Source organism: Dreissena polymorpha, chromosome 2, assembly GCF_020536995.1.
Source record: "Dreissena polymorpha isolate Duluth1 chromosome 2, UMN_Dpol_1.0, whole genome shotgun sequence".
Classification (NCBI taxonomy): Eukaryota; Metazoa; Mollusca; class Bivalvia; order Myida; family Dreissenidae; genus Dreissena; species Dreissena polymorpha.
In genome coordinates, this window is record NC_068356.1 from 16,600,398 (window position 1) to 16,616,690 (window position 16,293).

Below are 16,293 nucleotides of genomic sequence, written 5' to 3' on the forward strand. Positions count from 1 at the left end.
ACACGTCATAACTTTTGCTTTGTTTTAATCAATGCACATTACAATGCTTTTTTAATAAAATGTATGTTTATATGGCCCCAATAAGCAAATGGCGTGTTTTTTGTGTTAAAGGTGATGCTTTTACTGTAAATTTCATAAGCTATTGGAATGACATGCTGTCTATTGTAACATTAATATAGACAAAAGGGGCACTTGTTTTTTTTACAGTCGGTATTATTATTAAGGTTTATGAAATATGTAATGAAATAATTATACTGTTATATAGCTATATAGTTTAATTATGAAAAAAATACAAACACAATATTGTTGTCCTGAAAATTTGTCGTCAAAGATACAAGTATACGTTTTTATTGCTCCCTACCGGTTTCACCGGAGGGGACTTCTGGTTTGCGATTACTTTAAAAGTTCTTAATAATTTTTCATGAAACTTGAAACATGGATAGATGGCAATATGGACATTTTGCACGTCATTTCATTGTGTATCTACGTCAAAAATTATGGTTGCTCTGGCAACAAATAGACTAGAAATACTGCTGAAAATGGTGATTTTCTGGATCCTGCGATAACTTTAAAAGTTCTTCATATTTTTTTTTCATAAAACTTGAAACATGGATAGATGGCAATATGGACATTATGCACGTCATTTCATTTTGTTTCTACGTCAAAAATTCTGGTTGCTATGGCAAAAAATATAAAAAAATCAATAAACAAATCTGACAATGGTGGAATTTCTGACAATGGTGGAGCCGGTAGGGGACCATATCGCTTGGCAATCTCATGTTTTATTTAAGGAGCAATATTAGAAGAAAATAACTCTTGATGAAGGACTTCGAAACGTAGTAATGAATTAATTTTTTTATTTTATTTCTTTCAGCGGTTTGTCAGACATGTAAAGCTGACCAAGAGTGCCGTTTAGGTATCAGAGACCGTTATGACTGCGTACCACTGACGCAAGTTACGCCAACATCTAAAAGCATAGGTAATGTTCATAAATATGGTATCTTACTATTTTACTCATACAATAGAATATCATTTGCAGTTCTGGACTTGCATATCATTACATGTAACGCGCAGTATTGGTCAATATTTAACCGGCTAAGCAGTGTTGTTTTAAACATCCACATATCGCCTGAAAAAACAAACATTTACAATCGTCGTTCCCAAACTCAATTCTGTCACGTGTTTGATGTATTTGTGCTGTATAAAATACTTGACTTTCATATTGTTTCAGAGAACTTCGACTTGCTGCTAGGACTGGGTTTAGGCGTACCATTGTTCATTCTGTCTGTTTTCCTGCTGTTCGTCTGCTTCCTGTTCTGTCTCCGCCGACGCCGACAGTCTTGGACCAGACAGTCACTGTCTTCTGAAAATTCCGACCCGTACGTACAATAGAAGTCGAGATATTAAATACCACAGTAAATTACATAACAATTGAATTACATAATGAGGAGATAATTTAGCTTAGATTCTTCTGACATATAGTAATATTGGTAACATTTGCATTCTGACATATAGTAATATTGGTAACATTTGCATTCGATGGATTGTGCAAATAGACCCTTATTTAGGTCACGCAATTGATTTAAGATCATATGGGAATACATGTATGCATGCGAAAAATGTGTTCTTTTGTATTAATATATATACCGTTATAAAAAATCTAAATGATAAAGGGGTATTTAAAAACAACTTTAAACATGATTCTATACATTACAGTTACAATGTCCGCCCCGCGTTTGGCTCAGTGAGTTCCGAGTTAAGCGGGCGCAACAACGCGAGCGGCCCTTTCTCGCGGCGCTACAAGGAAAACTGGGAGGCATTCCCGGAAGAGGACGAAAACATTTCATACTACAGGGATCCGCTACTAATACCGGCACCTTACATACCCATATACCGTAAATCAATAGTTTCGTTGCATATGTGAAAATATGTGCCCTGTGCCTTCTTGGTTTTATTTTGAAATCTGCTCACTCAATAACAGTATACTCCATGTCTCGTTTGCGAAAAATATACTTTAAATTATTACTTAAAAGAATACTTATGGTTGTGAACAATTGATATGAAATCGAGTTGTTATTCTCTGAGCACCCTTTACTTTGTATTACACGCGACCCCATTAACCTTTTCAGTGCGGGAACCGAATTTTAAAGGCCTTTGCAAACAGTTTGGATCCAGATGAGACGCCACAGAACGTGGCGTCTCATCTGGATCCAAACTGTTTGCTATTCTGATAGTATTGTTTGAAAAAAATGAAGAAAATGCTTATTTTACAAATTCAGCAGACGACATTTTAGCAGACGACAAATTTCCCACTATGCAAAGGGTTAATTTACGTTCTTATATTAGCTTCCTTGGCTGGAGCTGTCATCGAGCCAAATGAACCTGTAGATGAGCCAGTGCGGTCAAATTTTTCCTGGGACATCCTTTACGACAACAACTTTCAACCAAACAATGCTGTATGTGTTTTGTTGTTACTGATGACTAAATGTGGTGTTTGTATCATTTGTACATTGAAACCGTCGTTTGCACACGTATAATGGCATGATTATTTTACTGATTTACGTGTATTTATTTTGTTAAACAATATTTAAATATTTAATTTTAATGAATGAATGACCCAAATGGTTATGTTCACAATTTAGAACCTTAGACCTGTTGTGCTTACATTACAGTTTCGTATTGAAAGACCGGTGGTTGAAACTAAGCCAGCTGACGTGTTTAGGGTAAGATACATATGATCCGTGCTCTGTGAAAATGGGGTTTAACGCATGCGCGTAAAGTGTCGTCCCTGATAAGCTAATCAGGGACGAAACGTTTTCGCCTTAAGTTGATTTTTGCGAGGAAGAAACTTTCTTGAAACAAAAAATATCATAAAAGCGGTAAGTGTCGTCCATTATTAGCCTGTAAGACTGCACAGGCTTATCTGGGACGACACTTTACGCACATGCATTAAGCCCCTTTTTCGCAGAGCACCAATCATATGGATTTGGTTCGTTAAATTTGTATATACAAGTATTCATTAATGTTTGTTATATTAAGGTTGAACAACGTCTATATCTTTGTGTATCACTGAAATACTATCGCAAGTGCTATATCATAATATTGGGCATGAACGGTGATGTTTGTTATTAAGCAGTATTCGTTTCTATAGAATTATTTGAAAACATGGTTATTTATTAAAACTAACCTACTAAAAATGGTGATACTTAAAACATGCATTGAAACATTTGTACAGGTTATCTCTTGTGATGAAATAAAGTAGTCGACAGTTTAATAGCAACTAGACTCGTACCAGTTTAGATTTTACAATTGCATTTCAATCTTGACTCCATACTATATTTAAGTTGTATGTTTTATGTATGCTCTTTCAAAACCGTAAAAGTGCTTTTGAATGTCTGCATTTATTCAAGACCTATCTATTGAAAATGTTCAGAGGGAATTTGACTCATAAGTATTAGTGTAGAAAAATCGGGCTTAATACATTTGCGTTAAGTATTGTCCGCGAAAAACCTCTGCAGTCCGCACAGGCTTAGTAGTGATGATACTTTCCGCTGAGACTGGGGTTTCGTTTATGAGAGACATTACTCAAACGAAAACTTCCAAACGCGGAAGATGGCGTCGCTGATTAGTAAGTGCGGACTGCATGAGCTAATCTGGAAGATTTAGCCCGCCTTATCCAGCGAGAAGCTTGTTTGTTTTTCAGGATTCAAGACGTCAAACGTATGAGTAGGAGAGGCGCTTTAAAAATGCATGCTACATGAGACGTACATAAGTGCATGGAACTAACAGAATATTCGATCGAGCAGCGACTTTTACAAAGAAGCGTGTCTAGGCGAACGGGATTCGGATATACGCTACACTGCGACGTATTTTGTGTTTTGATTCTTATAGAAACATGCATTTCCCTTTTTACAACCGAGATATTATTTGCTAGTCTATTGGCTTGAAAAAGGGGAAAATATTTGTTCCAGAAAAAACACTGATGAAATGATTATATCTGAACGATTACGTGTTTTTTTACGTGTATGTCGGTTAAGTGAGTTGTTTATGTATGAAGTGATTTCGCAAAGGTGCGATAACATGCGGCTATATACTGATGTCAAAACTAGGTATAAGGACCTCATACTGTTTTGTCGGTAAGCCGTGAATCACTGCCATTATTCATGATTTCAGACATTAATATGTTTGAAATCCTTATAAAACATAGATGAGCGCCAATGGTCTCTAGGACGCAATTGTATATATGTTGTTGTTATTTATATTGTTTTATGCGTATATAAATACAATTTATTTACATTTAATGATTCCTTACATACGATAGTTGTTGATATGGTATTAATGGATGTTATCGGTAATTATGATAAAATTTCAACTATTAAATTATATACTTAGGATATATTATATGTACACATTTCATTTGTTGTTCAAATATATAAAGTTAAAATCTATTAAATACTGTTGTTGTTTTGTAGCAGATTGCAGTAGCGTTTATGGCAAAGCAAGACCCTAGGAACAAACAAAAAATTGAGTGTTGATAAGACCATGGTTTTAAACTGTAATAGTAAAATTAAACTTTAAAACTGCAATTTAATGTTTTCGAATTGTACAATTAATCTGGGTTAATATATATATCAACAATTAACATCGTTCTCATCAATATATGTGCACTTATAATACGACGTATGGCGTTCATAGATCAAATCAGGTCTAAACCTGAATAATTGAGTGGAAATTATGTAGCAATTTGATCATCTTAAGCTCTCTGTGGCTGGTCTGTGTGGCATTTTGCAAATAATGTACGATATCAACAGCGATTTTATCGACAGCAGTATACAACTGACATTGCGGACTCATCGACAGCAGTATACAACTGACATTGCGGACTCATCGACAGCAGTATATGACTGACGTTGCGGACTCATCGACAGCAGTATATGACTGACGTTGCGGACTCATCGACAGCAGTATATGACTGACGTTGCGGACTCATCGACAGCAGTATATGACTGACGTTGCGGACTCATCGACAGCAGTATATGACTGACGTTGCGGACTCATCGACAGCAGTATATGACTGACGTGGCGGACTCATCGACAGCAGTATATGACTGACGTGGCGGACTCATCGACAGCAGTATATGACTGACGTGGCGGACTCATCGACAGCAGTATATGACTGACGTTGCGGACTCATCGACAGCAGTATATGACTGACGTTGCGGACTCATCGACAGCAGTATATGACTGACGTTGCGGACTCATCGACAGCAGTATATGACTGACGTTGCGGACTCATCGACAACAGTATATGACTGACGTTGCGGACTCATCGACAGCAGTATATGACTGACGTTGCGGACTCATCGACAGCAGTATATGACTGACGTTGCGGACTCATCGACAGCAGTATGCGACTGACGTTGCGGACTCATCGACAGCAGTATACAACTGACGTTGCGGACTCATCGACAGCAGTATACAACTGACGTTGCGGACTCATCGACAGCAGTATACAACTGACGTTGCGGACTCATCGACAGCAGTATACAACTGACGTTGCGGACTCATCGACAGCAGTATACAACTGACGTTGCGGACTCATCGACAGCAGTATACAACTGACGTTGCGGACTCATCGACAGCAGTATACAACTGACGTTGCGGACTCATCGACAGCAGTATACAACTGACGTTGCGGACTCATCGACAGCAGTATACAACTGACGTTGCGGACTCATCGACAGCAGTATACGACTGACGTTGCGGACTCATCGACAGCAGTATACGACTGACGTTGCGGACTCATCGACAGCAGTATACGACTGACGTTGCGGACTCATCGACAGCAGTATATGACTGACGTTGCGGACTCATCGACAGCAGTATATGACTGACGTTGCGGACTCATCGACAGCAGTATATGACTGACGTTGCGGACTCATCGACATCAGTATATGACTGACGTTGCGGACTCATCGACAGCAGTATAAAACTGACGTTGCGGACTCATCGACAGCAGTATACAACTGACGTTGCGGACTCATCGACAGCAGTATACAACTGACTTTGCGGACTCGTCGACAGCAGTATACAACTGACATTGCGAACTCGTCGACAGCAGTATTCAACTGACGTTGCGGACTCATCGACAGCAGTATACAACTGACGTTGCGGACTTCCAATCACACTCACATACCATTTTAGTAAATTTAAGCATGCAAGCTGCTTACCATACGATGTCAAGTTGGTGTGATGTTCAAGTTGGAACGTTAACCGATTGATTCAATGCTCATTATGTACGTTGGGATTTACCAAGTTTAACGAATTCACAACTATAATTTATTCGGTCCGGTCAGCCGTCCATGCTTTACTGTACAATTTTTGAATTAATAATCAGTCAATATGTAAACTATTTAATTGTGTATTTGATTTACCATTACAAAGTCAATTTAGACTGTCGTCTGCATGCAACAAATTGATTCTTGTTATTACCACGATTACTGAAAAACGAAATGGCCATTTATTCGATAAGACGTATCGGATGCCGAAGTCGAAAGCTCGTATGTATGTTTATTCCAAAGGTATTTGGATAATTAAAAACATAACTTTAACTTCTGAATTACGCTATTTGTCTTGTTTGAAATTCTATTTGAAAAATGCTGATTATTGTACACGGGTAATACAGTTGAATATATGAGCCTCGCTCTGTTAGACAGGGTTTAATGCATGTGCGTAAAGTGTCGTCCAAGATAAGTCTGTGCAGTCCGCACAGGCTAATCAGGGACGACGCTTTCCGCTTAAACTAGATGTTTGCTAAAGAGAGACCAAAAATATCATAAAAGCGGAAAGTGTCGTCCCTGATTAGCCTGTGCGGACCGCATAGGCTAATCTGAGACGACACTTTACGCACATTCATTGAAACCCCTATTCACAGAACAGGGCCCATATATTATTTTTATGTCAGCCACGTTTGAACACACACAATAAAACAACATAATACTAGTAGAGGGGAAACTAGGCTTCTGGGACAGAACCGTTTCCCTTCCGTTTTCCTTCCGTGTCCCAGGAAATTCTATATATAAATGTATAATATCTTTTTCAAGATATTATATATCCTTCCGTGTCCCAGGAAATTCTATATATAAATGTATAATATCTTTTTCAAGATATTACATATTTCCGAAAAGTCAAGCTCGGGGCAGCATCCCATTCGCAAACGCGGCGGCTCGAGGACTTTTGACCACTACCATTATTCGTGCATTTTACTTACATTAAACTTAGCAAAAGCTTGCATGTCAACTAAATCCGCAGCCCATATGTTATCAATGCCATGGGCAACGACTATTCTTTTTCTAAAACGTTTTACAACGGGTCTATGCAGTTCGACTGCGAGCTGATCAGACCATTTTATTTCTTTAGCCACGACTTTTTTTTCCCATTATAACCCAACCCAAACTTTGCCTTGGTAGATATTATCGGCTCTATTATACTACGCTCAATTCTTTCACGGAGTGTTGGGTCTTTAATGCGGCATTATCAACTCGATCAACTGGTTTACTCCAGTCTTTATATGCGCCAGTTGAAGTTAATCTCTCGTTTAAATTAGTTCCAGGTCCTGCAAAGTTCATTCCTGGAATATGCATTTCACCGGGAAATTTAGCCCACGGAAGCTTGACTTTACTCGTCACCTTATTCAACGTCGAAACCAAGTCTCCGCCAGTTTTAGTATGCATTTTTACAAACTGTGTTTTAACACAACCGCAAACGGAGCACTTTCCGCGAAGCATTGGTTTATTGTTCTTACTGACAACATTTTTTACATCAACCGTTTCAGTTTTGCTTTTGCACTTTACACAAAACATTTTTTTATGAAAAAATAATTTATATTTAAAAATGGAAGTTACAGATCTTTCGTGGAATGATGATATTTCAAAAAGATGCAACAGTAGACTTTTACCGAGATCAATACGAGGTCTTATTATTGGTAAAAGCGGATGCGGAAAAACTATACTATTGTTAAACCTTTTACTACGACCAGGATGGTTAGACTACAACAACTTGCGAGTTTTTGGCAAGTCGCTATTTCAGCCGGAGTACAGAATTATTAAGAAAGCGTTTGAAGAAAAGCTGCCTAAAGAAGAGATTCTGAAATTGTTTGCCGAACAAGACTATATAATAGAGAATGACGTTTCACCAGCTCTTTTAGTTGAATTAATTGCTAAAAGTTTAGATAAGCCAGCTGATATTGAATGTAAGTTTTATGAAACGTCTGATGATGTACCTGATCCTAGAGACTTGAATAGCTCTAAAAAGAATTTAATGATTTTTGACGACCTTCAGTTGGAAAAACAAAACAAATGTGAAACTTATTACATAAGAGGACGCCACAGCAATGTAGACTGCTTTTATCTCGCACAAAACTACTTTAAACTTCCAAGACAAACAATACGTGAAAATGCAAACTTTATGTGTTTGTTTCCACAGGACATGAAAAATATTAATCACATCTACAACGATCACGTTTCAACTGATATGTCAAAAGAAGAATTTAGAAATTTTTGTAAAGTAGCCTGGGACCGTCCTCATGGATTTGCTGTTATAGATCTTACTAGTAAAAAAAATAATGGTAAGTATAGATCAGGATTTGACTATTTTTACATACCTCACTAATAAAAAAATATATATATAAAATGGAACGAGTACTAGAACAAATGTTAGCGGAAATAAAACAAATTAGAATTAATACCGGTTCGAAAAATTCTTTTCACATTATATGCATGGTAATAGCTCAAGAATTTGTACTTCTTTAGGACCACCAATTCAACTAGATGTAGACAAAACATATGAAATGGCCTTAGTTAGTTTGGAGACCAACTATTCATTTCCAAATATAGACTCTTCAAACAATAACTTTCGCTATAGCCCTAACAACGGAGATGATTGGTATGATATAAATATTCCCGAAGGTTCATACGAATTGGATGATATAGGCGATTACATTCAACGAAGAATGAAGGAGAATAATCATTACAAATCTGACTCGGACGAGTACGATATAACCAACACACTCAGAACAGTACTAAATATAGCACCAGATTATAAAATAGACTTTACACCTGCACACTCTATAAGAACGGTATTGGGTTTTAATGCAGAAATATACTCATCAGGATATAATGAGGCAGAAAATATTGTCAATATATTATGTATTAGTAGCTTGAACGTAACTAGTGATATAATTAGCTCATCATATGTTAACAATTCGACTGAAAACGTAATATACAGCTTTTTCCCATCGGTTGGACCTGGGTATAAAATTATGGAAACACCAGTTAATTTGGTTTATTTACCTGTTAATTTGTCGACAATTTCGTCAATTGAGACAAAACTCACTGACCAGAACGGAAAACTTGTAAATTTGCGTGGTGAAAATCTTTTTATTAAATTTCATATAAAAGAAAAGTAAAAAAGTTTTTTTAAATCATATATAAAATGAGTCGTTTCGTAAATGTACCAGTAAATATTAGCGAAGGTCAGAGAGAAAAAATCAAAAAAGCTATTCAATCAGGAGCTCCCGTGTCTATTCGCCTATCACACGAGGATTTATCTGGAGAACACGTGCTAGCCCTCACTCAAGCACAGATTAACAAAATGACAAAAGCGTACCAAAGTGGTAAAGGAGTGACGATTAAAATGTCAAAAACACAAATAGAACACAACAAAAAAGTTGAAGGGGGATTTATTGGAGCTATTTTGCCGAGGTTGGCTACCGCGGGTAAGTTTCTTATGTTTTGCGTTTTACCAGGACTTGCAACCGGTTTGCTAACCGGCGTTGGAGCCGCAGCCGGTAGTAAAGTTGTCGACAAAATTAGTGGATCGGGTGTTTTGTATTTAAAGAAAAACGGAAGCGGTTGTAAAGTAATACAAGCAGGTAAAGGATTGTATTTAGCTCCGTGGAAGAAAGGTAGTTCGTTAGGACAGGGGCTGTATCTTAAATCTGGAAAAGGAATGTACATGAGAGCAGGATCAGGATTGCTACTAGGACCGAATTCACCATTTAGCAGTATTCCAATACTAGGGATGCTTTTATAAAAAATATTAACATATATAAAAATGCAAAGACATAGTATGCCAATTCACAAATTTATCCACAAGCATAAACGACCAACACCAGCGTCAGTTAAATGGCTGCCACACGAGAATCTTGCACATCCTGCAAAACCACTGTATGGTAAATGGAGTATTTCGATGCAGCAATCGCTCACTATTCAACCGAAAGCAGCACTTCCTATTAAATTAAAAATAGGTTTACGGCTATTTCAAGGTGTTTGTTCGGTATCGCTCAAACAAAGTTTAAAGGAAAAGAGATGTAGTTTACAAGATGGAATTATTGCTGAATCTGTTGACGACATAATTGTTACAATTCAAAACAACTCCGACGTTGCAGTTGATATTGTTGAAGGCGAATCTTTATGCTTTGTTACACATCAGTCGCTTTAAAAAATATCTTTTCAAATATAAAAATGGAGTACAAAGATTCTAAATGTAACGCATACGATACGTATGCAAGTAACGCTAAATTATATCCATCTTTACCACCAGTTGCCGTTCCGTCGGCTCCAGAACCGACTAGCGTTGAAGGAACTGCTCAGTCATACAGGCTTCAAAAGATAAACGAAATTCAAAAAGAAATTGCCACAGAAAGAGACAAGCGTGCAAACTTGTCTAAAAAGTATCACAGAGCAGTGAGAGTTATAGCAGGAGTGGACAACGCTCTTGTTGTTTCTTCAATGGTGCTAGGTGCGGCGGGGATAGGAGTATTGAGCACAATCATTGCGGCACCAGTTGCAATAGCAATGGAGGGAGCTGCAATAGGTATAGGACTATTGTCTATCATTGGAGGTCAAACCAATAAAAAGCTATTAATGAAAGCTGAAAAACACGAAAAAATTAAAACACTTGCAGAAGCAAAATTGAACACAATAAGTGATCTTATATCAAAGGCATTGGCAGACGATCAAATTTCCGTTAAAGAATACTCACTGATTCTAAGTGAACTAGACAAATTCAATCAGATGAAAGAAGAAATAAGATCTAAAATAAGAGTAGGTATAGACGAGGAAACAAAACAGTCCCTTATTGCGAAAGGACGTGAAGATGCAATTTTGTCGTTTCAAAACATGTTTAGTAAATCGAGAGAAAAACAGACGAACACCTCTCAATCAACGTAATTTTTAACGTATAAAATCACGTTAAAAATTACGTTTTAAATCACGTCTAAAATCACGTCAAAAATTACGTCTCAAATCATTTCAAAAATTACGTCTCAAATCACGTCAAAAATCACGTTGAAAATCACGTCAAAAATAAAATCAAAAATTACGTCTCAAATCACGTTTAAAAACATTATTATTTCTATTTAAAAATGTCGTTTTTCAAGATAACAGATCCGGAAAAAAGGGACTCCATGGTGCATGAGTATCTTATGTTAAGAAATAAAATTCGTCAAGACTCTTTATCTGAAAAGCTAGGAGACATTGATCAACACAGAGAACTAACAAAACTTTACAAACCTATCACCGATTCGCAAAGAGAGTTAAAAGACGCAACGTCAAGTGTGATACAAGCACTGCCAGCAGCATTAGCAGCTACAACACCAAATGCCATTACTTTCCCTCAATACCCAAGCATACAAGCAGAAGAGGATAAAAGACCGAAAGAAACATTAATAGAACTAGGTTCAATAGCAACTGAATACTTGAGATCGATGGCAGGCAAACAATTAACCGATAAAACATTTGGACTGTATGATAAAGGTGGCGCTTTTTATATTGGAGATTCAGAGGTAAAACTATCTGGAGATGATATATTTGTTGGAGAAACAAAATATAATGGAACCCTAGGACTTTGGGAGCTAATAACATCGAAATATCCTGATTCCGATAAATATACTTCACAAGACATTGACTCCTACAAAACAATTTTACTAAACACCAATGCTATTGTGAATCCTGACACGGGAAAGGTTAAATCAAGTTCTGGAGAAAAGTACAGAAAAATTATTAAACCAATCTATGAAGCATATTTAAAACCTAAAAAGACACACAAAATAAGTTCATTATTCAAGAAGAAAGGAGAAGGAATAGCGTTAATGCCTTCTGATCCAAACAGACTCGTTGAAATGCTTACATTACGAGTTAATAGTTATAATGCAGGTAATACTGGAGTAAAAAATGAAATCATAGACATAGCAGATGAACTGGTGAGACAAGCGGTAATAGACAAAGAATATTATAAAAAAATTAATGTTTCGTATTTAAAAAATGATTGTTAAACGAAGGTATATAAAAAAATACGTTATCGGCGGTTCTGGAATGTTTGATACCGTCTCAAATTTCTTTAAGCGAATGGTAGGATCAACGGCTGCGAAAACTGCTGCAAATGTCGCAAAAACGGTGGCATCAAAAGTGAGTAGCGCATCGAAAACAGAAATAGGTAAAACGGCTATCGAAGCCGGAAAGTTGGTTGTAAAAGAAGTTGGTTTAAAAGCTATTGATGTTGGAAAAGATGTAGCTATAGCCAAAGCTAAAGCTTTGATTGATGGATATAATGCACCAAAAAATCGCGAAGTAACGCAAGAATCGAGGGACGCGTTAGCGTCTCTCGTAAATAAGGGTTCTATTAAAGAAACAAACATTAACAACTTGCTTGCGGGTTACGGCATCGGGGTGAAGAGAGGTACCGCAAGGGCAAACGCAATATCAATTCAAGATCTTGTAAAAAGGTTGAACACAGGATCCGGTCTTCGTCTGGCTTAAAAAAAATATTCTTTCTTATAAAAAGTAAGAATGTCGAGCGAAATATTAAATTTTACAGAAGCTATAACCGTTGATGAATCCATTGAAACATATGAGTTTAAGGCGTATGAGCCTGTAAATGGTACGAATTTAAATTCATCGGGTACCATAACTATCGATATCGGGTTGTATGATGTATTTGCTCATCCTGCGGAATCGTACCTACTCATTGAAGGTATACTAACTAAAGTTGCCGACGGCGATGACGGCACGCCTGCATACGCAGACGGTGACGCAGTATCGTTAACAAACAATGGGCTTATGCATTTATTTTCCAATATTACGTATAAGCTATCCGATCAACAAATAGAATCGTTGAATCATCCTGGACAGGCTACGACCATGATTGGAATGCTAAAGTATCCGGATGGGTTTTCAAAAGCGCAAGGACTCAATCAGCTTTGGAGTAAAGATACGACGACAACAGCTGTAATTGCAGATAACGCAGGCTTTAACATCAGGCAGGCATACCTTATTAAGAATCCTAACCCCAAGGGAACATTTTCGTTCGTTGTTCCGCTGAAACACATTTTCGGCTTTTGTGATGACTATGACAAGATTGTGTATGGATTTAAACATACGCTCGCACTTGTTAGAAAAACTGACGACGATGCCATCTTTCGAGCACATGCAGCAGCTGCGGGTAAAGTAAGCATTGATAGATTGTCATGGTTTATGCCTCAGATTTTACCTGCAGATAGGGATAAATTTCAACTGTACAAATCAATTGAATCAAAGGTAACAGTACCCGTCCCTTTTAGGTCTAGACATTGCGAAAGTATTACAGTGCCACAGTCTACATCGTTCAACTGGAGACTAAGTGTTAGAACACCAACCGAAAAACCGCGATACATTTTGGTTGGATTTCAAACTAATTGCAAAAATAATCAAGAAAGAAATACATCGATATTCAATCATTGCGATCTTCATAACATGTACGTGACTGTTAACAATCAGCGATACCCTGAGGCTGATTACAACTTATCTTTTCCAAACCAAAAATGTTCACGAGCTTACTATGAAGCGGCTAGATTTAGCGAAAAGTTTTATGGAATGGATCCGCTGGTAACACAGAGTAACATTACACCGGCGGATTTCAAAGACCTGTTTCCTATTATGGTGTTTGATGTCAGCAAACAAAGTGAGCGGTTAAAATATGCATCGGTAGAGATGCAAATCCAAGCAACATTCCACCAGAATGTGCCAGCGGGAACAGAAGCGTACGCAGTTGTTATTTCCGACCAAATGATAAAATTTACCTCTGACGGATCTAAAATGTATATAGTGACGAAATAATAAAAAAAATACTATATAAAAAATGAAGTACACAAAGAAAGTATTAATTAAAATGCTAGAAAGTATTGACGTTCCTGCTACGACTGATCAAAGTATAATGGAGTTAATGTTGATTGCAAAGGAAAACGGACTAGATTGGAAACGAGAAGATGTTGTTATACCAGAACCTAATGAAAAAAGACCGCGAGGCAGACCTATACAGTTTTCGCCTAAAGTAATTGTTAAATTAACGAATGTTGAAACTGGAGAGGAAACAACCTATAACTCAAAATACCGAGCAATAAAAGCGCTTGGTTGTAATATAAAAAAGAGAAACAACGGACAAGTGGTAAATGGAATGAGGTATGAGGTCATGTTTTTATAAGCAAAACACATGCTTATTAAAATAAATGAATCTACCTAAATATTTTTTAATATATATAAAATGAATAACAAAACTGTAAAAGAGTTGAAGAAAGCCGATAAAGATCAGGGTCTGTGCGGATATTCGAAGCTCACAAAAGCTGAGTTGATAGCGAGGCTGAGCAGACGCAACGATGAGGATTCGGGTGATGATGATGTATGGGAAAATGCGAGGGAGGATGCAAGGGATAATGATGTATGGGAAAATGCGAGGGAGGATGCAAGGGCTGAACCAGCTAAAAAACCTACTATGATAAATAGGTTATTTAATTGGGCTGTTAAACCTGTAAAGACTGCTGTAAAAAATAGCTATGATTGGGCTGTTAAACCTGTAAAGACAGCTGCAAAAAATAGCTATGATTGGATTATTAAACATACACCAGAGCCTTTAAGGAAAGCGATAAGCAAAAAGGCTGATGCGTTTAAAGCAGAAGTCGAATCTATTTATAATAATTACTATAAGAAGCAGCAAAGAAGTGAACGTGATATTAAAATTAGTGAAAGCGCCATAGTAATTAAAGAAAGTAAAACTGCACTTAAACGTTTTGCAAGGCAATATGTTATTGATGGGGTTGAAAAAACTGATGCTCCAACATTTTTAGATATTGTTAAACCTGAAGTTGTAAAGTTTATGAGCAAACATCGTCAAATAAAAATGAATCTAGTGCTAGTGTGTGAAATGGAGCGGCATATTATGGAACATGAAACTGGTGTAATCGAAAAAATACCCTTTGTTTCGAGAACTGAAATAGTATTGGAGGGAACTGATGTTGCTGAATTATTTACCCAAATGGTAGATAGGATTTTGGAATCGTTTGCAAATTTTCAAATGAAGGGAAGCAATTGGAGGCTAAAGTCCGTCATTAGACTGGAAATTAACACCGGTACGTATAAGCCGTTAAAAGGTAAATCATACATTCCATTGCCGAAAGAGTTGGCTGCTAAAAAGGCAATTATTAACATAAAGAATGAAGATGACGAATGTTTCAAGTGGTGCGTCACGAGAGCATTAAATCCTATTGTAAAACATTCCGAAAGAATAACCGAACAATTAAAGGAACACGCAAAGTCGTTAAATTGGGATGGTATTAAATTTCCAGTTGCAGTGGATGTAAATGTAATAAGTTAATTTGAAATAAGCAACAACTTGAGCATCAATATATTCGGTTATGATTCTAAAGAAAAGGATATTTACCCACTAATAATAAGTAAAAACAAAAGTGAAAAGGCTATTGATTTATTGCTGATTTCAAATGGAAAAACAAAACATTATTGCTTGATTAAAAATTTTAACAAATTAGCTTCGGGACGAACTGAAACCGGTCACAATAAAATGTATTATTGTAAAAGGTGCTTAACAGGTCATCGAACAGTTGAGGGTCTTCAAAGACACAATGAATATTGTTCATTACACAGCACACAGAAAATAGTGATGCCAGCAGAGGGAACCACAGAGTATTTCAAGCATTACTGTAGATCAATGAGGGTTCCGTTTGTAATATATGCAGACTTCGAATCGTTTATCGAGCCTATTAGTTCTTGTAATCCGAATCCTGCGACGTCGTTTACACACAAGTTCCAGAAGCATACGCCTAGCGCGTTTTGCTATCACGTGGTATGCTCTGATGGCTCATTGTATAGTCGAGAGCCTGTTGTGTATTCAGCTAAGAATCAAACAGATGATGTCGCGCAATTATTTGTTAACTCTGTTGAACAAACCACTAAGGATATTTACAAC

General features: G+C 37.0%; 1 protein-coding gene across 1 annotated transcript in view; it reads left to right on the plus strand.

Annotated features, from left to right (window-relative positions):
- The window catches only part of LOC127866902 (mucin-19-like), a 70,270-nt gene extending 65,817 nt beyond the window's left edge, over nt 1-4,453 (plus strand). Inside the window, exons 46-51 of the mRNA XM_052407754.1 lie at nt 875-979; nt 1,232-1,379; nt 1,717-1,895; nt 2,347-2,456; nt 2,673-2,723; nt 3,704-4,453. Of these exons, the coding sequence (XP_052263714.1) occupies nt 875-979; nt 1,232-1,379; nt 1,717-1,895; nt 2,347-2,456; nt 2,673-2,723; nt 3,704-3,730 (620 nt within the window). The 3' untranslated portion in view covers nt 3,731-4,453. The remainder of the gene's footprint in view (nt 1-874; nt 980-1,231; nt 1,380-1,716; nt 1,896-2,346; nt 2,457-2,672; nt 2,724-3,703) is intronic.
- The last annotated feature ends 11,840 nt before the right edge of the window (nt 4,454-16,293 follow it).